This window comes from Amblyomma mixtum, chromosome 2 (genome assembly GCF_055824585.1).
Source record: "Amblyomma mixtum isolate Tamu chromosome 2, ASM5582458v1, whole genome shotgun sequence".
Classification (NCBI taxonomy): domain Eukaryota; kingdom Metazoa; phylum Arthropoda; class Arachnida; order Ixodida; family Ixodidae; genus Amblyomma; species Amblyomma mixtum.
This window is the reverse complement of record NC_143013.1, coordinates 254,004,614-254,029,844: the sequence shown is the minus strand read 5'-3', so window position 1 is coordinate 254,029,844 and position 25,231 is coordinate 254,004,614. Positions and strand designations below refer to the sequence as shown.

Genomic DNA, 25,231 nt, shown 5'->3' with positions numbered 1-25,231 from the left:
TAGAGAATCGAAGCAGACGAAACAATCTACTTGTTTGTGGCATTGACGAGCGCCGTGATGAAAAACGTACGTGAGATGTTGCAAAAAAAAAAAATGTTTCTAACGAAATCCTGAATGACAAGTTGAAAGTTTCCGACGTTCCTAACGTGTGTATCCACCGCCTTGGAAGGGCGCAGAAAATAAATGCCGCCATGTGATATTTAAATTACTGGATTAAAGACAAAGCGAAAATGATGAAAAGAAAAACTGCTGTAAGCTTAAAAGCACAAATTACAGGGTTTTCTTTCCTTTGATAAAGCCAAAATCAATGGAAAATTTTTCGGATGGAATGACGCTCAGAACGCGATGGTACCTTTGCATCGGGAATGACCAACTTATGTCTCTGGTTACACTGAAAATTCCTAGAGTGTGTGGGGTTACAATGGGGGAGATAAACACGTTCTCCCCGTTTAAGCGCGGCTGACTCAGTTCAAAACCGCGCTGACCCCACCCCGTGGTCGCGTACGCTACTGAGCGCACGCCGACCACGGCGGGCCGTGCTCTACGGGAACAAAGGAACGACACACTGGCTGACACAAACAAGGCATTTATTGCTATAGCAACAATAACGCCAGCTAGCAACAAAATACACTGAGGAATCTAGGATGTCCGACTCACCAGCACGGCTACGAGCGACCGTCCGCCCACGGTAGGGCAAAGGGAAAACTTCGAGGTCGAGCGGGACGGGCTCGGCGGGAGTAAGTTCCAACCAAGAGGCGCCCGTCGACGAAGAGCGAAGCCGCGAGCGAAACGTCCGCTTGCTTCCCGGTGCCGAGGGAGAAGAGAGCAGATTTTCCCCCGCGCGCGCGCAGCAAAACGCCATCCGTGGCGCTGGTGTCGCTGCGACGCGAGCGCCCTCCCCTGTTAGTGGAAAGTCACCGAACCGAGAGGAGTGCTTTGCGGAGGAGCTAACCACAGGGAACTAGCGCGTTGAGGGAAAGCGAACGCAGGGGACGAAAGCGTCCCCACAAGTGACAATGCGGAAAACACGGCGCGACTCCACCAAAGATAAAAAAAAAATTCTCTGTAATGGTCATTTATGCTAGGAGTATAATGAACAAAACAGATGATCTTGAAGGGCTTATTATGGCATATGATCCAGATGTCACTGTGCTTCATGAAACATGGCTGCATGATGGCATTTCCGATGTAGAGGCTATACCCCACTCGCATGAAATAATTCGCTCTGACCGGGATTCAAGAAGGGGTGGTGTCGCAATTGTACTTAATAAAGGCATCACGTACACACTAATACCTCATACCATAAATGTTGAAATGGCTTGGATACTTGTTCATTTAGGCACTCGTAGAATTCTTATTGGCATAGTCTATAGGTCACCCAGTGCTGCTCTCTCTGTACTGGAATCGTTGCACGATTTCATGCTGATGCACTGCAAGCGTTGCACTCATATTATCCTGTACAGGGATTTTAATGTTCCCAAAATCAAATGGAACACGTTGCAAGTGTGGTCGCCCCGTCGCCATCTGGAAATTATGCTAGACATTGCATTTTCCCGAAAGACGCGGGTTCGATCCCAGCCGCGGTGGTCGAATTTCGATGGAGACGAAATTCTAGAGGCCCGTGTACTGTACGATGTCAGTGCACGTTAAAGAACCCCAGGTGGTCGAAATTTCCGGAGCCCTTCACTACGGCTTCTCTCATACGCTGAGTCGCTTCGGGACGTTAAATCCCCATAAACCATAAATCAAGTAATTTAAAGCAAGTTGCAGAAACACCCGCGCGCAAGACTCCGAATTCCAATTCACTGCTTGATGTCTTAATTTCTAAAAAAAGAAAGAAGAACTAGGCTTAATGTTTCAGCTTATTTTTCGCTGCACAAGTGGCATGATAATTTGTTCTATGGCTACCAATCAATCTTTTTCATGTGTTTTTCAAGTAATATGTCTGTTTTGTATACTTTTTTCTCTGTATCCCCATCCTGCATGGGCTTAGATGGGCCTGCAGCATATGTAAATAAAAAAAAGAAAGTTTCATCAATGCTGTCTGTTCTGAAAAGGTTGATGTTTTTAGATTAGTATAGACCGAGAATGATCCACGTAAGAGACGTAGGCTACCTAGACAGTTTACCTAGAGTTACTGTATATTGTCACGGAACCAAGGCAGGAGACACCGTTCGCCAGCAGCGTTAACAGAACCAGCTCTCAGGGCGCGTGAGCCAACTCTCACCTCTTTGCCTTCTGATGCCACCTGGGGCCACCTGGTGGCATTATTCTCCCTCCCGAAAAAAAGAAAGGAAGTTACCATATACAGTAACTCTAACTTTACCCTTACTGTTGCGACCTCTATTAGCGAAAACGTGAAAAGGGTGTGGACGGAAGTGCGGCCGCCGATCTCCTCACGAGGATGGTCTCCTCCGGGTGGCCTGGTCGTAGCGGACGCCGCCGCCGCGACCCCCGCCTTCGGGGTGGCGTTCCGCGGAGTCCCTGGGCAGGTCGGCGTAGCGACCCATGGCGACCCTTTCGGAGACGTCGCGAATCGACTCGCGCACCAGCTGCATGTCGAACACGTAGAAGATGGCGTCCGAGAATGTGGAGCTGTCGCTGATGCGTCCGTTCGCCTTGAGCGCCTGGCCTCGGGACACCATGTTGTGCACCGTCTACGTCAGCAATGGCGGCAGAGATCAGCGGGACCGTTGTGGGCGCATAAACGATAACGCGTGCCCAGTAGATTCAAATCTTCAATCGTACGACCGAATGGGGTAGAACTCCCATGGGCTCATGCAGACTCAAGGAATAAGGATTTATTCACGCGCAGATTCGCTTGGACAGCTGCTATGAACACATGCAAGATTCAGATTACGTAAGCACAGATCCACTGTGAGTGACCCAGACCCATTCGGTGTTGGTGGAATCATTAGGGGAATCCCCCAAGGTGGAGTAAATTTGTAATAAGGGAGCAAATTACTCATTGGCATCCACCCAAGCGCAGCTATTCGGCTAAAAAGGAGAACTATACAGCTTGCACAGAAACTTCGTAGTTAAAGCTTGGGTGGATGCCAATGAGTAATTTTCGCCCTTATTACAAATTTACTTCACCTTGGGGGATTGCTCTAGATATTTAACCAACACTGTTCCCACTTCGAGTTACTGATCAATTCGCTCTCGCCTTAGCTAGCCGTGCCGGTTAGCTCAGTAGGTAGAGTGTCTGCTCCGACGAAGCGATGGTCCAGGGTTCCAACCCCGGACGGGAGACTGCAACAATCTTCGAATAACGATTCGAATCAACAATCTTCGAATAACGGTGCTGCAGCCTCTGCTGCCCGATACAGGCACTACCGCTATATACTAGCTAAGCGTATGCCCTGTTGCAGCAGCGCTCACATCGGCCACGCTCTCGACAGCGTCGTCTCCGAGGTCCTCGCGGAATGGGTGCGCGAACTTGATGGTCTCGAGCAGCCGGTGGTAGGTGAGCGGCCCGTCCCGGAGCACGTCTCCCTTCGTGGGCCGGAACATGTCCATGGTGGCCAGCATGAAGGCGAGCAGGGCGCCCCCGGCCGGCGGCGGAGGCGCGTGCAGGCGTACGCCGGCCACGGGCACGCTTTGCACGGGCGCCTTCCACGCGGCCCTGTAGAACACCAGGTCCTCCTGGGACACCAGCGACCCTGCGAAAAGTCGGGGATGTTTGTGTCTCTCGTGTAGAGTTCATGCCGGGGTCTCCAGGCTCAGTGCCTAATCGACTGACCCGGAGACATATCTGTAGCACGGGAAGGTTTCAGGCAGAGACACGAAAAAGCAGTAAGCGTAAGAACAGCGCATGAGAAAGACCGCTCGCTTATCCTTGGGGTGGTACGAATTTCGCCGATAGCTAGGGTAATTCACGTCATCGCTTAACTGCTGCACCACTACGACAGGAAGGGTATGAGGACTCCCAGGGATCTATGAATGTAAAGTTGAGAATGACCTGCATATATTGTGATTAACACATTACGCTATCATGTCATACCCTTAAGGCGCTGCTTAAGTGTCCCATCCAATTCTTACTTTACGAACACACAGATGCCTTTCGGCAAGCATGACTCGGCTGCATCCTAAGCAATGTACAGCCTGCGATGAGTCGCCGCCAAGGAGCCGACGATGCGATCCTGACAGGAACCAAGAGGATGCGCAGTGCGCTCTGAACGTATACCAACAATTCCCGCCAGAATACGCACCCAGTGCCTAACAAGGAGGGATGGGAGGGTTCGGGAAAAAAAAATTAGAGAATAGCGGAGAAAACTTTTTGTTTTTCCAGAGGCATATGGAAATCGAAAAAAAAAATAAATAAACAGGCGCAGTTTAGTGGACCTAAGTGCAGGCAGTGAACAATCTGGGATGAGCGACTGCATGAAAGAAGGCGAAAAAGAACACTTAATTAAATACTATGTTTCAGTAGCGAAATAATTCGGGGTTGAGCCATGACGTCATGCTTACTCAGGGCCTAAATGAGTGTGGCACCTAGTACGGCCATGCCGTATACGCTCAATGTGCACTTCGCTTTCCACTTGAATCGAGCCGAAGGCAATGCGCTATAAGAAATGTGGCGCTGTTCTGTTCTGGTATAACACAGTCGCATGTGATGAAAACTTTCTTGGGATGGCGTTGCGCACACGAACAAACATACACAGGAAAGAGCAGAAGACAGAAAGAGCGCTCTTTCTGTCTTCTGCTCTTTCCTGTGTATGTTTGTTCATGTGCGCAACGCCATCCCAAGAAAGCTATGCACCAACTCGCCCAGGAAGAAGTTGTTCTACATTATGTGATGAAAACTTAAACAATATTTTTAATCAGCTGCTATTAGCTTGCTACAGCTTATCAATACAGAAGAACATTTGATTTTTCAGGAAAGAAAACAGCTTGCAGCCCTTTCTTGCCATGGAAACACTACAGCAATTGTTATTTCTCATATCCAGAGAAATTCATAATGGATAAGCATGACGAAAAAAAAACTCCGATCACATTAAAATACTCTCCTGCATTGCAAATTGAGCGTACACCACATGAGAGTTCTTTCAGTACTTTATCTTACATTTAGATGTCATTAGCTCAAGCACATCAGAAGGGAGCAAATAACTTCCTGCGTGGGTACAGCAACCCAGAGTTCTGACATCGAATAATGCTGGCCATAATCATTCATGTGCAACTTAAAAGTTGCTCGCATTAACTCTAACTATATAGCGAACATCATCTCAATATCAAGCTCTTGATTTATTTTTGAAAACTATATAGGCAGACACCTACTCCTCTCTGCATATGCTCATTTTTCACAGTGGTGTATCAGAATGCTCCTATCGAAAAAAGTTCATCCTGCTCTCTGCTAGAAAGTTGATTCAACCGCAGTTGGTCAGTACGCGATGTTACCCAAATCGCAGGGTAGATTTTTTGTTCTGTTTCCTTCCCCACATGCACGTTGTCATATTCAAACTCCGAGAGTGCGCTGTCAAGCAGGTGTCTCGAAGGTTTCGGAATGAATGCAAGTGTTTGAAACCCGAAGACTCCAATCCAGTACCAGTTCTAAGCAACAAAGCAATGCATCCTCAGGTACCGACAACTCCCACAGATTACACACCCACCGCGTGCCAGAACCGAGCGTAGCGCCTCGAGTCACTCAGCCACAATTTTGGCTGCTTCTTTACAGCCTACTGTTACAAATGTCTACCAGTTTCTTTGAACTGTCTAGATAAAAAAAAAAAAGCGTAGCGAGATCAGCCAAGTGCGGCCCGTCTATTCATTTATTGAGCACACAGCTGCCGGTCGGTCAGCTGCACTCGGCTGCAGCCTACTTTAGCCCCCAATACAGGAGGCAATGTACAGCCAGCGACGACACACTTTAACTCCCCCTTCCTTGGAAGCGAGAGTGGCAGCATGCCGTCATCCCACCGGCCGAGGGTGCGAACCTGATGGAATCCAAGCGGAAACTCCCAGCAGATTACACACCCACCGCCTGCCAGAACCGAGCGTAGCGCCTCGAGTCACTCAGCCACGATTTTGGCTGCTTCTTTGTAGCTTACTGTTACAAATATGTCTACCAGTTTCTTTGAACAGTCTAGATAAAAAAAAAGTGTAGTGAGATCAGCCAAGTGCGGCCCGTCTATTCATTTATTGAGCACACAGCTGCCGGTCGGTCAGCTGCACTCGGCTGCAGCCTACTTTAGCCCCCAATACAGGAGGCAATGTACAGCCAGCGACGACACACTTTAACCCCCCCTTCCTTGGAAGCGAGAGTGGCAGCATGCCGTCATCCCACCGGCTGAGGGTGCGAACCTGATGGAATCCAAGCGGAAACTCCCAGCAGATTACACACCCACCGCCTGCCAGAACCGAGCGTAGCGCCTCGAGTCACTCAGCCACGATTTTGGCTGCTTCTTTGTAGCTTACTGTTACAAATATGTCTACCAGTTTCTTTGAACAGTCTAGATAAAAAAAAAGTGTAGCGAGATCAGCCAAGTGCGGCCCGTCTATTCATTTATTGAGCACACAGCTGCCGGTCGGTCAGCTGCACTCGGCTGCAGCCTACTTTAGCCCAAAATACAGGAGGCAATGTACAGCCAGCGACGACACACTTTAACTCCCCCTTCCTTGGAAGCGAGAGTGGCAGCATGCCGTCATCCCACCGGCCGAGGGTGCGAACCTGATGGAATCCAAGCGGAAACTCCCAGCAGATTACACACCCACCGCCTGCCAGAACCGAGCGTAGCGCCTCGAGTCACTCAGCCACGATTTTGGCTGCTTCTTTGTAACTTACTGTTACAAATATGTCTACCAGTTTCTTTGAACAGTCTAGATAAAAAAAAAGTGTAGCGAGATCAGCCAAGTGCGGCCCGTCTATGCATTTATTGAGCACACAGCTGCCGGTCGGTCAGCTGCACTCGGCTGCAGCCTACTTTAGCCCCCAATACAGGAGGCAATGTACAGCCAGCGACGACACACTTTAACTCCCCCTTCCTTAGAAGCGAGAGTGGCAGCATGCCGTCATCCCACCGGCCGAGGGTGCGAACCTGATGGAATCCAAGCGGAAACTACCAGCAGATTACACACCCACCGCCTGCCAGAACCGAGCGTAGCGCCTCGAGTCACTCAGCCACGATTTTGGCTGCTTCTTTGTAACTTACTGTTACAAATATGTCTACCAGTTTCTTTGAACAGTCTAGATAAAAAAAAAGTGTAGCGAGATCAGCCAAGTGCGGCCCGTCTATTCATTTATTGAGCACACAGCTGCCGGTCGGTCAGCTGCACTCGGCTGCAGCCTACTTTAGCCCCCAATACAGGAGGCAATGTACAGCCAGCGACGACACACTTTAACCCCCCCTTCCTTGGAAGCGAGAGTGGCAGCATGCCGTCATCCCACCGGCCGAGAGTGCGAACCTGATGGAATCCAAGCGGAAACTCCCAGCAGATTACACACCCACCGCCTGCCAGAACCGAGCGTAGCGCCTCGAGTCACTCAGCCACGATTTTGGCTGCTTCTTTGTAGCTTACTGTTACAAATATGTCTACCAGTTTCTCTGAACAGTCTAGATAAAAAAAAAAGTGTAGCGAGATCAGCCAAGTGCGGCCCGTCTATTCATTTATTGAGCACACAGCTTCCGGTCGGTCAGCTGCACTCGGCTGCAGCCTACTTTAGCCCCCAATACAGGAGGCAATGTACAGCCAGCGACGACACACTTTAACTCCCACTTCCTTGGAAGCGAGAGTGGCAGCATGCCGTCATCCCACCGGCCGAGGGTGCGAACCTGATGGAATCCAAGCGGAAACTCCCAGCAGATTACACACCCACCGCCTGCCAGAACCGAGCGTAGCGCCTCGAGTCACTCAGCCACGATTTTGGCTGCTTCTTTGTAGCTTACTGTTACAAATATGTCTACCAGTTTCTTTGAACAGTCTAGATAAAAAAAAAAGTGTAGCGAGATCAGCCAAGTGCGGCCCGTCTATTCATTTATTGAGCACACAGCTGCCGGTCGGTCAGCTGCACTCGGCTGCAGCCTACTTTAGCCCAAAATACAGGAGGCAATGTACAGCCAGCGACGACACACTTTAACTCCCCCTTCCTTGGAAGCGAGAGTGGCAGCATGCCGTCATCCCACCGGCCGAGGGTGCGAACCTGATGGAATCCAAGCGGAAACTCCCAGCAGATTACACACCCACCGCCTGCCAGAACCGAGCGTAGCGCCTCGAGTCACTCAGCCACGATTTTGGCTGCTTCTTTGTAGCTTACTGTTACAAATATGTCTACCAGTTTCTTTGAACAGTCTAGATAAAAAAAAAGTGTAGCGAGATCAGCCAAGTGCGGCCCGTCTATTCATTTATTGAGCACACAGCTGCCGGTCGGTCAGCTGCACTCGGCTGCAGCCTACTTTAGCCCCCAATACAGGAGGCAATGTACAGCCAGCGACGACACACTTTAACCCCCCCCTTCCTTGGAAGCGAGAGTGGCAGCATGCCGTCATCCCACCGGCCGAGGGTGCGAACCTGATGGAATCCAAGCGGAAACTCCCAGCAGATTACACACCCACCGCCTGCCAGAACCGAGCGTAGCGCCTCGAGTCACTCAGCCACGATTTTGGCTGCTTCTTTGTAGCTTACTGTTACAAATATGTCTACCAGTTTCTCTGAACAGTCTAGATAAAAAAAAAGTGTAGCGAGATCAGCCAAGTGCGGCCCGTCTATTCATTTATTAAGCACACAGCTGCCGGTCGGTCAGCTGCACTCGGCTGCAGCCTACTTTAGCCCCCAATACAGGAGGCAATGTACAGCCAGCGACGACACACTTTAACCCCCCCTTCCTTGGAAGCGAGAGTGGCAGCATGCCGTCATCCCACCGGCCGAGGGTGCGAACCTGATGGAATCCAAGCGGAAACTACCAGCAGATTACACACCCACCGCCTGCCAGAACCGAGCGTAGCGCCTCGAGTCACTCAGCCACGATTTTGGCTGCTTCTTTGTAACTTACTGTTACAAATATGTCTACCAGTTTCTTTGAACAGTCTAGATAAAAAAAAAGTGTAGCGAGATCAGCCAAGTGCGGCCCGTCTATTCATTTATTGAGCACACAGCTGCCGGTCGGTCAGCTGCACTCGGCTGCAGCCTACTTTAGCCCCCAATACAGGAGGCAATGTACAGCCAGCGACGACACACTTTAACCCCCCCTTCCTTGGAAGCGAGAGTGGCAGCATGCCGTCATCCCACCGGCCGAGAGTGCGAACCTGATGGAATCCAAGCGGAAACTCCCAGCAGATTACACACCCACCGCCTGCCAGAACCGAGCGTAGCGCCTCGAGTCACTCAGCCACGATTTTGGCTGCTTCTTTGTAGCTTACTGTTACAAATATGTCTACCAGTTTCTCTGAACAGTCTAGATAAAAAAAAAGTGTAGCGAGATCAGCCAAGTGCGGCCCGTCTATTCATTTATTGAGCACACAGCTTCCGGTCGGTCAGCTGCACTCGGCTGCAGCCTACTTTAGCCCCCAATACAGGAGGCAATGTACAGCCAGCGACGACACACTTTAACTCCCACTTCCTTGGAAGCGAGAGTGGCAGCATGCCGTCATCCCACCGGCCGAGGGTGCGAACCTGATGGAATCCAAGCGGAAACTCCCAGCAGATTACACACCCACCGCCTGCCAGAACCGAGCGTAGCGCCTCGAGTCACTCAGCCACGATTTTGGCTGCTTCTTTGTAGCTTACTGTTATAGCGGGACAATCTTTAGGGCCAAGCAACCCTGAGCTACCATGTGTCACGTGTTGGCGGCTTTCCCGCCAGTCTGTACCCTGCCACCAGCAATAAAGGACGTAACATATAATTGGCGACGAGGTAAAAATGGCAACTGCGCTGGGCACGATTGGGGAATTCGTTCCAACAGAGGCGACGTCTTGGCCCTTGTATTTGGAGCGCCTCGAATTTTTCTTTCAAGCAAACGACATCGACGGTAACGAGAAGAAGCGAGCAACGCTCTGCAGCGTTTGCGGCCCAGCAACGTATGCCATCGTTCGCTCCCTTTGTTCTCCGGATGCGCCGTCGGCCGTGGCCTACGATGAGATCGTCAGGCGTCTCTCAAACCACTTCTCGCCGCGACCGTCGGTGACAGTACAGCGTTTCAAGTTTGGCACACGTCAACAGCAGCCCGGTGAGTCAATTGCCGACTACATCGCAGAATTGCGACGTCTCTCGGAACACTGCGATTTCGGTGCGTCGCTCGATGACATGTTGCGCGACCGGCTAGTGTGCGGGGTGCGAAGCGAGACCCTTCAGCGTCGGTTGCTGGCGGAGCCGGAGCTTACGTTTGCTACAGCTCGGGAGAAAGCCATTGCAATGGAATCTGCGCAGCGACAGACCGAGCAAATTCGCGGCAGTGCCGCATCGTGTGAAGTTGGCAGCGTGAGCGGGCAGCGTTTCGACCCGTGTGTTGCGAAGGTCTCTGCGCCAGTGACAGCCAAGGAGGGTACCGATAAGCAGGCTGGTTCGCCTGGAAGCACAAGCGTATGTTTCCGCTGCAAGGGTGCGCATTCGCCAAGCAGTTGCCCATTCATGAATATGCAGTGCCACTTCTGCAAGCAACGAGGGCACATAGTGAGAGCATGCAGGAGGAAGGCGGCAGCTCGCGCTTCGGCTGAACCCAACTCTCAGAACAAAAAACGGGCCAGTGGAGGCCGTCACAAGAATGCTGCGTCGGACGTTTACGACGTGTTCGTGCTGTCTGGTGAAGAGCCAGCCGTGAGAGTGGAAGTGCGCGTCAACGGAAGTCCCCTAGAGATGGAGGTGGACTCTGGTGCAGTGTGTTCAGTCATCAACGACCGGACTATGCAGAAGCTGCGAATATCGAAAAGGGCGTTGCGCCCAAGTACTCTTCATCTCCGAGCTTACAATAACAAGGAACTACGAGTGTTGGGTGAACTGACCGTGAAGGTGGAATTCAAGGGGCAGGAACATCGCCTGCGATTGGTGGTGGTTAAGGGTGCTAGTATCGGACTTCTCGGTCGGGACTGGTTCAAGTCTTTGGGAATAAGTCTGAGTGGTGTTCACAGTGTGTACGAGCCGAGTCGAACTGGCAGTAGGGGAACAACAGCCTTGCTCAAGAAGTATTCTTCAGTCTTTGAGCCTGGACTTGGGACAAGTAAAGGGCCTCCTGTACGCATAGAGGTGAACCCAGCAGCTCCGCCGCGATTTCTGAAGCCACGACAAGTACCGTTTGCATTGAGACCGAAGGTGGACGAAGCACTGGACAAGTTGGTGAGCCAAGGCATTTTCCAGCCTGTGCGGCACTCGAAGTGGGCAACACCTGTCGTTCCAGTTGTCAAAAAAGATGGATCGATAAGGATCTGTGGGGACTACAAGAGCACAGTCAATCGTGTAGTGCAGTGGGAGACGTATCCCCTGCCGACACCGGAGCAGCTGTTTGCCAGGCTGGCAGGTTGCTCGAAGTTTTCAAGGCTAGACCTCGGACAGGCGTATCAACAGAAGACTGTTGATGAAGAAACAGCTGACTTGTTGACGGTTACAACACATCGGGGACTGTTCCGCGTAACCCGTCTTCAATTTGGCGTGGCAGTGGCAGTGGCTATCTTTCAGAGGTACATGGAAGAACTGTTGCATGGAATTGATGGTGTTCTTGTGTTCTTGGATGACATCTTGATCGGTGGAAAGGATGAGGTGCAGCACAATGCTCGTTTACAAGAAGTGCTCAAAAGAATTCATGAAGACGGTCTGCGACTAAAGTTTGACAAATGTCAATTTGGTGTTGAGGAAGTGTGTTACTTGGGATTCCGTGTGAACTCTGCAGGTGTGCAGCCGACAGAAGACAAGGTGCGTGCTATTCACAAGGCCCCAGAGCCGACATGCAAAAAGGAACTTCAAGCCTTTTTAGGAGCTCTGAACTTTTACAACAAGTTTCTTAAAGGAGCAGCTCATGCCTTGGAGCCACTGTACCGGCTGTTGGACAAGGGTCGCGAGTGGCGTTGGATGGAAGCTGAGGCGGAAGCATTTCGCCAGGCGAAAGATCTGCTGCAGTCATCACATGTTCTGGTGCACTATGATGTCAACAAACCCCTAGTGCTGGCCTGTGACGCATCCCCGTACGGACTGGGTGCTGTGTTGAGTCATGTGTGCGAAGATGGCAGCGAGAGACCGGTTGCATATGCGTCGAGAACTATGAGTGCGGCAGAACGGAATTATGCCCAGACAGACCGAGAAGCGCTCGCCATCGGCTTTGGCATAAAGAAGTATCCTCAGTTTCTATATGGGAGACATTTCAAAATTGTGACAGACCACAAACCCCTCTTAGGACTGTTGCACCATGCCAAGCCCATTCCCCAGGTGCTATCACCACGGATGCTGCGTTGGACCCTCATGTTATCGGCTTATGACTATGAAATTGAGTATCGACCAGCGGAGAAGCTTTCCAATGCTGATGCATTCAGTCGTTTACCACTGAGAGCCAGTAGGGCAGAGGAAGAGGAGCAGCGTCTTTGGGAAGTAGGGATGCTGGAAATGGCGCCGGAAGTAGCATGGAACTCTAGGAAGGTGGCAAGATTCACGTCAAGGGATAAGCTGTTGGCTAGAGTCTGCAATTGGGTGCAGCATGGGTGGCCAGAGGGTAAGCTGCCAGAAGAGTTTGCAGCGTTTGTGAGCCGCAAGCATGAACTGTCGGTGTACCAAGGTTGTTTGCTGTGGGGCAGTCGTGTGGTCATTCCAGAGCCAGCTCGACCGTATGTCATGGACATTCTTCACACAGCTCATCCAGGAATTGTCAAGATGAAAGGGCTTGCCAGAGGAGCCGTGTGGTGGCCAGGAATCGACAGAGATGTTGAGCAGAAGGTGAGAGACTGTGCACGTTGTCAGGAATCCAGGTCTGCGCCAGCAGCTGCAAAGATTCACCCTTGGGAATTCACCAAGCGTCCTTGGACAAGACTACACATCGATTTTGCTGGGCCCTTCCAAGGCAAAGTTTTCCTCATTGTGGTGGACTCTCACTCAAAGTGGTTGGAAGTGTGCCGGATGAATTCCATGTCGACAGCTACAGTTTGTGCGAAGCTTCGTTTCCTTTTTGCTACCCATGGCATTCCAGAAACTGTTGTTTCTGATAATGGCACTGCCTTTTGTTCGGAGGAGTTCAGAGACTTCATGTGCCGGAATCAAATCCGACATGTGACCGTTGCCCCATATCACCCTTCTTCGAATGGTCAAGCAGAACGCATGGTGCGCGAAACCAAGGGAGTACTCAAGCGAATGGTTGGAGGCGATATCGACACACGTCTGGCTAGGTTTTTAATGACCCAGCATATCCTGCCTCATGCTACAACAGGCAAGAGCCCGGCCGAATTGCTAATGGGCAGGAAACTTTCAACTGTGTTAGAGCGTCTGCATCCTGACCTGCAGTCCAGTGTGCAGCAGAAACAAGAGCAGGTGATGCAGCGCCGTAGCCAGGCAGTGCGACTGTTTGATGTGGGGGATCGAGTGTTTGTGCGCAACTATCTCTATGGGCCCAAGTGGTTGCCGGGCATTGTGGATGCTGTCACAGGACCAGTGTCGTACTTGGTCGTCACCAAGGACGGTCGTCGATGGAGACGTCATGTTGACCAACTCAGAAGTCGTTCTGCCAGCTACGCATTGGACAGTTTCGCTTCTGGGATGTGTGAAGAGGAGGAACCGCTGGTTGCTTCCCCGGCAGGGTGTTCCGGGCTTGGCATTCCTTCAAGCCTAGAGGACCCTGGAAGACGGGACCAAGGAGAAAGACTGGAGGAGGCTGCAGCGCCCAGTACCGAATCTGCTTCCTGTGGTGAGGACCGTGAAGCGAGTGCTTCCCTTCAAGTCCAGCGACCACAGCGCCAACGCAGCCGCCCTGCGTATCTGAAGGACTTCGTGACGTAGGGGGGAGGAGTGTTATAGCGGGACAATCTTTAGGGCCAAGCAACCCTGAGCTACCATGTGTCACGTGTTGGCGGCTTTCCCGCCAGTCTGTACCCTGCCACCAGCAATAAAGGACGTAACACTTACTGTTACAAATATGTCTACCAGTTTCTTTGAACAGTCTAGATAAAAAAAAAAGTGTAGCGAGATCAGCCAAGTGCGGCCCGTCTATTCATTTATTGAGCACACAGCTGCCGGTCGGTCAGCTGCACTCGGCTGCAGCCTACTTTAGCCCAAAATACAGGAGGCAATGTACAGCCAGCGACGACACACTTTAACTCCCCCTTCCTTGGAAGCGAGAGTGGCAGCATGCCGTCATCCCACCGGCCGAGGGTGCGAACCTGATGGAATCCAAGCGGAAACTCCCAGCAGATTACACACCCACCGCCTGCCAGAACCGAGCGTAGCGCCTCGAGTCACTCAGCCACGATTTTGGCTGCTTCTTTGTAGCTTACTGTTACAAATATGTCTACCAGTTTCTTTGAACAGTCTAGATAAAAAAAAAGTGTAGCGAGATCAGCCAAGTGCGGCCCGTCTATTCATTTATTGAGCACACAGCTGCCGGTCGGTCAGCTGCACTCGGCTGCAGCCTACTTTAGCCCCCAATACAGGAGGCAATGTACAGCCAGCGACGACACACTTTAACCCCCCCCTTCCTTGGAAGCGAGAGTGGCAGCATGCCGTCATCCCACCGGCCGAGGGTGCGAACCTGATGGAATCCAAGCGGAAACTCCCAGCAGATTACACACCCACCGCCTGCCAGAACCGAGCGTAGCGCCTCGAGTCACTCAGCCACGATTTTGGCTGCTTCTTTGTAGCTTACTGTTACAAATATGTCTACCAGTTTCTCTGAACAGTCTAGATAAAAAAAAAGTGTAGCGAGATCAGCCAAGTGCGGCCCGTCTATTCATTTATTAAGCACACAGCTGCCGGTCGGTCAGCTGCACTCGGCTGCAGCCTACTTTAGCCCCCAATACAGGAGGCAATGTACAGCCAGCGACGACACACTTTAACCCCCCCTTCCTTGGAAGCGAGAGTGGCAGCATGCCGTCATCCCACCGGCCGAGGGTGCGAACCTGATGGAATCCAAGCGGAAACTACCAGCAGATTACACACCCACCGCCTGCCAGAACCGAGCGTAGCGCCTCGAGTCACTCAGCCACGATTTTGGCTGCTTCTTTGTAGCTTACTGTTACAAATATGTCTACCAGTTTCTTTGAACAGTCTCGATAAAAAAAAAGTGTAGCGAGATCAGCCAAGTGCGGCCCGTCTATGCATTTATTGAGCACACAGCTGCCGGTCGGTCAGCTGCACTCGGCTGCAGCCTACTTTAGCCCCCAATACAGGAGGCAATGTACAGCCAGCGACGACACACTTTAACCCCCCCTTCCTTGGAAGCGAGAGTGGCAGCATGCCGTCATCCCACCGGCCGAGGGTGCGAACCTGATGGAATCCAAGCGGAAACTCCCAGCAGATTACACACCCACCGCCTGCCAGAACCGAGCGTAGCGCCTCGAGTCACTCAGCCACGATTTTGGCTGCTTCTTTGTAGCCTACTGTAACAAATATGCCTACCACTTTCTTTGAACTGTCTAGATGAAAAAAAAAGTGTAGTTGTGACGTAGTGCAAGTCATGCACACGCGCCTTGCCGGACAGAAGCCGCCCCTATTTCTGTTATCTAACCGCTTGCCTATATAACCGCTCGCCTTCTTGAATAAAGCGTCATTCATGCACCATGCTTCGTCGTGTCCACATGGTGTCAGAAGTGGGATCATGGTCCCCTGTCACGGTCGTACAGCGGGCTGAGACTCCTCGTGCCTACATCGTCAAAACGGAAGAGGGTCAACAGTTTCAGCGCACAAGAGAACACCTCAATCCGGCTCCTCCTGCATCGTCTCCAGACCACGAGACTCCCGCGCCGCTGCCAGCTGTGGGAGTCCCAGACAGTACAGGGACATCCGAATCTACAGAACTCCGCAGGAGTGAACGGAAGCGCCAACCACCACGAAGATACCCGGCGCCTGAGTTCTGAAACTCTGCTTGTTTCGACGATAAAAAAAAAGAGAGAGGGGAGATGTGACGTAGTGCAAGTCATGCACAAGCGCCTAGCCGGACAGAAGCCGCCCCCATTTCTGTTATCTAACCGCTTGCCTATATAACCGCTCGCCTTCTTGAATAAAGCGTCATTCATGCACCATGCTTCGTCGTGTCCACAATAGTGAGATCAGCCAAGTGCGGCCCGTCTATATATTTATTGGGCACACAGCTGCGGTCGATCAGCTGTACTCGGCTGCAGCCTACTTTCTCCCCCAGTACAGGAGGCAGCGTACAGCCAGCGACGACACAGACATGGCCAGGACAACGACAATAGGATTTCACCGAACGTTACGCGTACAGCTGTCACTAGAATATTCCAAATTGAAAAAAATGGCACAGGTGATAACAGGATTTGATGCGAGAAATGTGCGTTGCAGAATTGGTTGTAAGGGCAGGTTATAAATCTTCACGTGTAGAGTGCTTGACTAATAAACATATCTTACCCACTATGGTTAAAATTCATAATTATCGCGTACGCGACTACTTCCACATAAGATAGTCTCAATATTTCTTTTCACCATCGATCTCTCCCGTATTCTCAAAATCCAAAAGTATATAAGAACGGTTTTATCTAGTAGCTACCCTATTTGCTTTTGTCTGGTTTAAATACGAAAGTAGCCATATGCACAGCTGCATAATGAATGTTTATCGTCTGGTAATGCCATTTTTTGACTACAATTTTTTTTGTTTGCATTAATTTGAATTCTCTATTTGATGGGAACCTATGTTCTGTTATATTTGACAGAGGAGGTGCTGCATTTTAAATTTTTTTTCGCTTGCGTAGGTCGACGTGCACGTTTATTTTGGACTTTTGTTTTGTTCATGATATTGAGAGAAGTCGGTACTTTATTTAGCTGTCCCATACAAAGTGTGGCCTTATTTTTGTTTTGTGTTTTAAATTGGCTGACTTCTTGCATGTGTTATCTGCAAATGTTGCCATTTTTTGTTGCCGCGCAATGTTGCCATGAAAGCACACACATACGCACACGCGCGCGCACGCACGCATCCACACGCCTACGTACTTACATACGCACATACACGCACGCGCGCACATGCTCGCGCGCACACACGCACGCATAAACCCGCAAGCATGCATGCACACACACACAATACGTGCAAGACGCACACGCACACAAGTCACGGACTTTTTACGAAAAGAGGAGTATCTTATACAAACGCATTAAAAAGAACACGCAGGGAAATACACCAGGGCGAAAAAATCACACAGCCACACAACAGCAGAGCACAGATTTGGGCGGCGTTACGGGATGTTTTTAACAAGGGTCTATTAAAACGACATAGTGAAAAAGAATAACGAGTAACTTAACTGCACTCATAACTATATAACTATGGCGCACTCATATGCGGTTTTTCAGGCTGCACAATTGTCCTCGTGCTAGCGGGCGAGCTAAATAGTTCAGCGCCCACTGCTGCGATGCGCAACGAGTGTCTAATCTCCGAGAAGCCGTATGCCCGCGTACCACGTTCCTCGAGGTCTCGGATGAATTGCTTGGTGAGTGACCCCTGGCTGAGCGCTGCTGATCCCTCTCGTGCCACCCGGGACAGGGTTCGGCCCAGCGCCGGCTGCCGGAGCGTCTCGTTCTCGCGATACACCTCCCCTGTCTGCTGGTTCCAGAAGATCTGCCTGTGCTCCAAAAGAGAGGTGGGCAGTCTTGGGACCTTTTTTTCATACTCCATGTCACAGCGGTAGTTGTGTCAGAAAGCTTACTTAGGGTTAAGAGCGTGGTAATGTATTGTAGAAGATAACACCAATGTCTACCACTGGCCAGTTAAGGTTTGGTCCAAGTGGGCCGTCTTGTGAGTTTTTTTCGAGAATGTGTTATGTCTCGCCATATATGGGCATGATGGGCCCGGGTACGCATGCATTTAGGGGGAGGGGCTACCGTATACAATATTTTGTAGCGAGAGCTACACTACGCCAGCCGCTTCTCGAGGTCAGCGTGGCTGCACACTGAGCCGTGGCACCATGCTCCGCCCAGCTGTGCGCATGCGCGGAGTGACGTCAGAGCACGCAGCTGGTGTGCGCGCCGCGCGCCTCGCCGTTACGCCGACGGCGGAGCAGACGCCGGCCGCCTCGTCGGTTGTGCGCAAGTCTCACTACTTTACTGACCACCGGAGCGTCTTCATTAGCATAAAGTTCGAGCCGTTACGTAAACCGTGTGTCTTACTTTCAAGCGAAACGTAAGCGTAGCCAGGGTATGTACCTTTCACTACTCTACCAGGTTTAACCAGAGCAAAACCACAGCCAATTTTTCTGGATTTCAGACCACACAACAGAATTCTGGTTCAAGGCGTCTTTAGTGCGAAAGCACTACTTAACGCGGTTCCACCTATGTTCCACCCAAAAATCTTCTCTGCAGCCTCGGAGTAACTCGGGTAAGCTCGGGTCAGTTCGGAGGAGCGTCGCTCCAGCTACAGCCAATGGGAGGAATCTCGGGTAAGTTCGGAGGAGCACCGCGGGAACTGTAGTCAGACCTTGAGGATGACCTTAGGATGACATCAAGGTCCCCTGCTTTCGCACGCCTACTCGCTTTAACTATGTGAAAATCCTACCACTCTTTTTTGCTCTTTTTCTGACACAGGACCAGCCACAAACAATCGCTTTGCTGAATTTGGCGCTTGACAAAGACCTTCATAGCGTAACCTGTCTAAGCATAGCGACATACTTCAGTTATCATAATCCTCTTGTGTGTTGTGTGGTAAAAATTTTGGTGAAGTGCTGGATGTAGTGTTCTGGCAGCAAGGCTGTGTCCGTGGGCAGCATAGCCAGCAGCCCATCGGCTGTTGTCGCTGTTTCTTGGCAGGATACGGCGGGGAACTACCGAGAATTTTGGTTTCTTTACTTTTACATAACGGAGAGGCGTGCCCACGCAAAAGGAAATAAAATAGGCTCGTGGGGACGGCAAGGAATTACAGGTCGCCTGCTCCCTAAGAGCCCGACACAAGAAGCGTGCTTCACCACATAATAATGTTTATTGCGGAAGAGCAAGCATTACAGAGCAACAGTAAAGGGGTGGGGGGGGGGGGGGGGGAATTGGTATCTGGGGACACCGTACTAGAACTGCCTGCGTGTTCTCTAGAGACACTCTGAGCTGAAATCGGGAAACGATGGTGACCACATCACATCTTTTCCAAACTGTAGTATTACAGCAGTACGCTTTGTGTCAGGTGGGGTGCGCAGTGTTGGTCAATATGAAAGGGAACACGCGAAAGCGTGGCTGCCACGCTTCGCGAAGCGCTGCCGCCGATAACCGGCGGCAATCGGCGGCAAAGGCGCATGCGCGGAAAATACGGTCGGCTGCTCTCCGAACATGCAATGGTGCCGTCCATTCTCGCCGGCTCTCGACATCAGCTTTTCGCTAAGGGCGGCGGCCGAACGTTCGCGTGTTCCCTTTCATATTGTACGACCCTGTACTTTAGGAAATACAAGCAAGCTGTGGCAGTTATTCGAAGCTGGAATAGGTAATTACAGCACCAAAAGCAGTAGCTAAGCTATCAGGATAGCTATAGACACGGTTCATCTACCTAAGGTCGGATCTGGACACGGATTCTGTAGTTTTAAATGCGTTTGAAAATTGCAGCAAAACATTGCTTAACATAAGACTTCTACATTGAGTTGGACAGCGTAAAATGTGTTTGAATTCTCGTCATCAAAATACAGAAGTAAAACGTTAAGCATTTAGTCTCAGAAGCCGTACAAAACGTACAAAAAAAAAATCTGGATGCACATAATGTCAGTACAATATTTGAATAAAAAATACAGTTTTATGGTGTCACTAAAGAAATAATTTAAAAGCTAGCCAATAGTATTTTAGGTAATAATTTCAAATTAGCAGTGATGCAAATATGAAAGAAATGAAATAGAGGCAGTTTTATTTACTCACTTAAATACGAACTGAGGGTGCTAAATAGAGGAGGAGGAGTGAAAAGTAACATGCAAGTTTAAAACACATCAAAATTACGAAAATAAGCAGTTAGTGGGTTGCAAATTATGAGCACACATTTCAGGTTCAAAATGCGAGACAAAAATTCAGTATTCACATAAATACGTGGTTTAACCGGCATCGTAAATGAATTTGAGATACTAATTTTAAAGAAATAAAAATTACTGGTGCGACCTTTTTGAATTACAACGAGCCTATACTGGTAGGTTAATCAGGCGTTGAGTATCGGTCTGACAGGGTGACATAGTGGATTTCAACGGAATGGAAACCTAGCCGGGATGGGAGAGAGTTGAGTGGGTCGACGAGAAGAAGAAATCAGCTTTGATAGCACGCGTCCACAGCCATGAAGTAGGACAGGGTCATAGCGCTCGGCTGATGCAGCAAGCGAGAGCCGCTATTCCGTTTTCTTTTTGTGCAAACAATGACGTTTAACAACTTGTTCTGCTGTGTGCGCAACATGAATAGGGTTTCTCAAAATTACCTAGAGAGAAATGTTGCGCAATCATCTGTGCGAATTTCTTAAACAGCGCTTCATACCAAAAGGGTATGCCGGGAAGGAGACGTGTCGGGCCGAAAAAGTGGATTCTGCAGCGGAATCATGACTGCGCCGCAATACAGCGGCTAGATCTAGCCGCCGCACCCGCAATGCTCTCCATCCTGTGCAGGTTAAAGACTGTTAATATAAAGTTTTTAACTTATTTAAGAACTTTAGCATGAGTTACTGTTCGGTATTAGGCTCGTGCAGAAGTTAGCAAAGCATTCCTCGGAGGTCTGTCTCGGAAAAGTCGTATTAGTACTTCTGGATCCTCGTTTTCGGCCCAACACTATCCAAGCCAAGTACGAAACCATACCTTCCCGGCATGCTCTTGGTGGATGATGTGCAGCGTCGCTAGTTTTTTCTTTAGATATGTATGAGAAGCAGGATAATGATGATGATGATGAGGATGAGAGCGTACGTTGAGGCGCTCGGCAGCGCCCGGGCTCACTTGAGAGTGCGCCTGTGGGCGATGGTGTCCCGGAAGCGAGCCAGTGTGGCGGCCAGCTCCGGGTAAACGGGGAAGCCGAAATGCGCCAACGAGATGGCGTCCTCAAAGAGCGAGGTCCAGGACAGCCGGCCGTACCGGGCGTGCAGGGCTTCGAGCCCCGGAACGTAACCCGGGGTGGCCACGGACTTGCCGCCAACTGCGCTCGAAGCCGCTGTGGCTGCGGGCCGGATCCAGATTAATGCGGTGTTTAATACTATCGAGGTAAATAGTAGCATTTGTTCGTTTGTTCATTTATTCATTACATACTGCAGATCTCTACAGATCCATGCAGGCGATTGCCAAAAGAGAATGAAAACGAATACAGGAAAACCGAAACATCACTAATCAGTGCGTCATATTTCGCACAAAACATGAGACTGCTGAGAGAGTAACAACGCAAACTTCATGCGCCCCACCACACGCTACTGCTGCTTTATGCACGGGTGGTGACGCAGTCGCAAGTCGGAAGCTCATTGGTTGAGAATTACGCATTCATAAAGAGCACGATCCCAGGTCCGTGTAAAGTTCCGTGACATGAATCTATGACAATGTAAAGAAACCTGTATTATGCAGTCTGAATACATCCGTTCGTCTCAATGCATCCGCAGTGCAGGCCGGGGCTTCAACCAGGATTGGAGAACAGTGTTGACCTTATATACAAGGAGAACAGAAAATGTAGTTTAGGAAAAAGAGGTTCATATATGAGCACGTGCTTTTTAGAGAATAGATTTAGCCGCGTATGATCACGTATGTCTTATCAGAACCGTCTGATCCAATTTGTTCTATTAGAACAGACTTCTATGTATGCCTTGATGAAACCGTTTTTGGCACTATTGCCCTATTTGAACATATGCAGAGGCAGACCTCGAACGCCACGGGCAAAGGCGAGCGCACAGGCACGCCGTGTCCTGCACGCTGTATTGTACAGTCAGGGACAAAAGTTTATGGACCATGTGTTCCTCAAACGAAGCCGATAGGTACTGCTATTAGGTAACCGGTGGTTGGAGGCCACATTTGTAGAGTAGAAACTCAAAATTTTGGCTATTTCATCTCCGCAAGTATTTTTTTCCAGCTATCGGTTAACAGCAGAACTATCGGTTTCGTTTGAGGAACACGTGGTTCACAGACTTTCGTATCCCCGACTGTACATCACGTGTCTTCAGCACTCACAGATTGCGCGCACGCGCTTTAACGCGTGTTGTTGGAGTGTTCTTACGACTCGAAGCGTTGACGTCTTCAACATCGCTGATGTTGAGCGGAGCCGACGGGTGCGCGTCGAGGACGACCACCTCCTTGGACTTCCTGCGTCGACAACATGCGCGTACGTGGATGCTTTGGCTGATGCAAGACTTTAAATAACGTTGAAAATCTGGATTATACGGTGACCGGCGGGAACTGCCCCGCCATAACACAGGCTGGTAGAACACTTTACTGACAAACGCAACATCAACCGCAGTTATTCCAGATCAGAATCGTATAACGACGCGATTTGACGCTGAACCTCAATGCCGATTTTGCGGACGGTTTGAAACCGTACTTCGCGCGTGAGACAAACGGCTGTCGGTGCAAAACGGCCGTCGCCTCGCCTACTTTTCGGCTCGCTTCCCTGCCGAAAGATGTCGCGGCCATCAATCGTACTTTAATGTCAGTATAAAATTAGGTTGCTGTGTAGTTCGCCTCCGCGGAGCGTGCCTGGTGCGGAAACTAAACATAGTTAAAACGCAATAGATCTTTGCCTACTTTTTATTATTTCAAATTTTTGGGTGCCAAGTTCGGGAGCAGGTCATGCACGAGTGTGTACGGTAAATTGTATGGAGACATAACTTCACCAGCGAAAGAACGAGACACGAGAAGAAGAACACAGGACAACGTTGGACAAACAACTGAAGTTTAATCGAGAAACGGCCAACCTAGGTCACCAGAAGACGCATGCGTATCAGACACACCAAACAAAACAAACAAACAAAACAGATGTATCTGTTTGTTTTGTTTGGTGTGTCTGATACGCATGCGTCTTCTGGTGACCTAGGTTGGCCGTTTCTCGATTAAACTTCAGTTGTTTGTCCAGCGTTGTCCTGTGTTCTTCTGTTGTCCTGTGTTCTCGTTCTTTCGCTGGTGAAGTTATGTCTGATGTAAGTACACCAACTAGCCCACATGGGTACCTTGTTACAAATTGTATGGAGTTGTTCTCAGTGCATCCTTTAAAGCTAATTCTGAAAAAAAAAAATCACTTTCATAACAACTAAGCCTAGCTGCCGTTATATGGAATTGAATTTGATAGCAAGGAGCATTAGATATCAATGAATGATATTGTCTTACCATAGACATGGCGACGGCGATGACGCAGCTAGTCCTCTGGCCGCATAAGCCACTAATGCAGGAAATCCCTTTTTTGTATTTATTTACCGTATACTATACTGCGACAGGCAGCGCTGGAGCTTGTAGACTGTTGGCTTTCGTACTGCACACCGCTCCTCTCCTCATGCAGGCAAACAGCCTTATTTTGTTGCGAAAGCAACACTACGCGAGTCGCCGAGCCATTTCGCGGAGCTGACGAAAGGCCAGCGCCGGGGGCAGGTGTGCCGGGGCGCTCTCCATCGCCTCTCTCTCTCTCTTCGTTGCTTTCGCAATCCTCCAGGTTCAACCAGTGCTAAACCACTGCCAATTTTTTACCTAAGTTCCTGTGTTCGCCTCGCTGGGTAAGTCCGTATTTGCATGAAACAGGATCACCTATTGTTTACCCTCTTCTCAACAACGAGGCTGAAAAAAACCCTTATAGCAGGGATATCGTTCTCACGCGTCTGCTTCTGATTGTCCATGTGATAACAACGAGTTCTCCGAAAAGCGTCTGGATGCAATATAGTTGATGTGACATCTGGAGCTTGAAGATGTTGCGCTGTATAGTAAACGCAGAGAACGTCGCCACAGGAAAAGTTAATGAAACACAAACACATGTCTATGCTTCGTTGTTTCCTGTGGCCACGTCTTCTGTGTATAGTGTAGCGCAACATCGTAGTTCCGGATGTAATACGCGCATCATGGAGGAAGGAAAACTCCGGAGAGGCCCTCGCTATACGAGCGGCACGCCAGAAAGTGCCGGAAGTCACGCGCTTTCGCAAGGTCTACTGGGAGTCTTTGGCCGACGGCGCAGCCAATAGCAACGCTGGGCACAGCGTCGTCGTCTGCTGCACTGCCTGCTGCGCATGCGCAATCGCACTGAGACGGCGACCAAGTAGGGGGGAGCAGGGGGGAGCCGCGCAATGCGCGCAGACAGCGCCGCGCTGTGGAAGACCGCCCAACATACCTGTCGTAGACGGTGGCGAAGAAGCCTCCCGCCAGGCCGACGCGGTGCGGCGCCACCACAGCCATGCAGAGCGCAAAGGCCACCGCGCAGTCGGCGGCCGAGCCCTGGCGACCGTACACCTTCCTGCGGATAAACGGGCACCCCTCTTGATAACGGGCAACAGAGCGAGCGCACGAACGCGCATTCTCACCTCGCACAACTATCAACTTTCTATTTTAAAATGCGCTTTTCAACTGCCTAAGTAGTGAAGGTGGGATAACAAAGCAAAACATTTTGCAGTAACGACCCGTGAACAAAACTAGAAGGTTTAACGATGATACGTCGTTTCCATTTTTGCGGTGGCTTGTTCTTCGCTTACGAAGGGTAAGACTAACTATAGCCCACGTAGCACCTTCCTTGATATATAAGCAGTTTTGTGTCAGCAGAATGATAAAAATTCCTAGGCCTAAAAATTCCTAGATCGTTTGAATACGTTAGCATTTCCTCTTGCTGCTGATCGTGGTGTAGAAAATGCCCATATATGAGCAATTGGTCATTATCTATTTAGATTCATAGATCCGTGGTAGTGATCATGTCACTCCTGGCGCAATGGTGCAGTGTCTAAGTGATGCGCCACTGCCCCGGCAGGTCGCGGTTTGAAGCAAAACCACCGGCAGGGCTTGTGGGACCCAGGTTGCTCTTCATGAGCAACCTCTCGCAACCAGTCATTCACTGCCACCTTCCATGGTGGGCAGGTTGTGATATGACGTCGCAAGGTTCACAGCGCGTCTAGCGTCCCTCGTGACGGCGGTTGCCATTTCCACTTGCACAAATCCTTCTAATGTTAACATATTAGTAATGTCCCGAGCACTGCAAGCTGTTAATCTGCTAATCTGCTGCTTTAAATTGATCCGCTCACAA

General features: G+C 50.2%; 1 protein-coding gene across 5 annotated transcripts in view; it reads right to left on the bottom strand.

Annotated features, from left to right (window-relative positions):
* Positions 1–25,231, bottom strand: part of LOC149363557 (scoloptoxin SSD14-like) — a 37,549-nt gene that overhangs the window by 9,237 nt on the left and 3,081 nt on the right. For 2 of the 5 annotated variants that reach the window (XR_016288574.1, XM_089569947.1), the window contains exons 2-8: positions 24,332–24,454; positions 22,244–22,329; positions 21,588–21,677; positions 20,989–21,205; positions 17,519–17,682; positions 3,382–3,662; positions 2,401–2,657 (exon numbers count right to left, since the gene is read on the bottom strand). Coding sequence is in view for 4 of the 5 variants with exons in the window: in XM_089569947.1 (XP_089426073.1) it covers positions 2,401–2,657; positions 3,382–3,662; positions 17,519–17,682; positions 20,989–21,205; positions 21,588–21,677; positions 22,244–22,329; positions 24,332–24,396 (1,160 nt within the window). In the remaining variant the exon portion in view is untranslated. Of the gene's footprint in view, positions 1–2,400; positions 2,658–3,381; positions 3,663–17,518; positions 17,683–20,988; positions 21,206–21,587; positions 21,678–22,243; positions 22,330–24,331; positions 24,455–25,231 lie in introns of those variants that run through there. The other 3 variants (XM_089569948.1, XM_089569949.1, XM_089569950.1) reach the window with 3 other exon arrangements.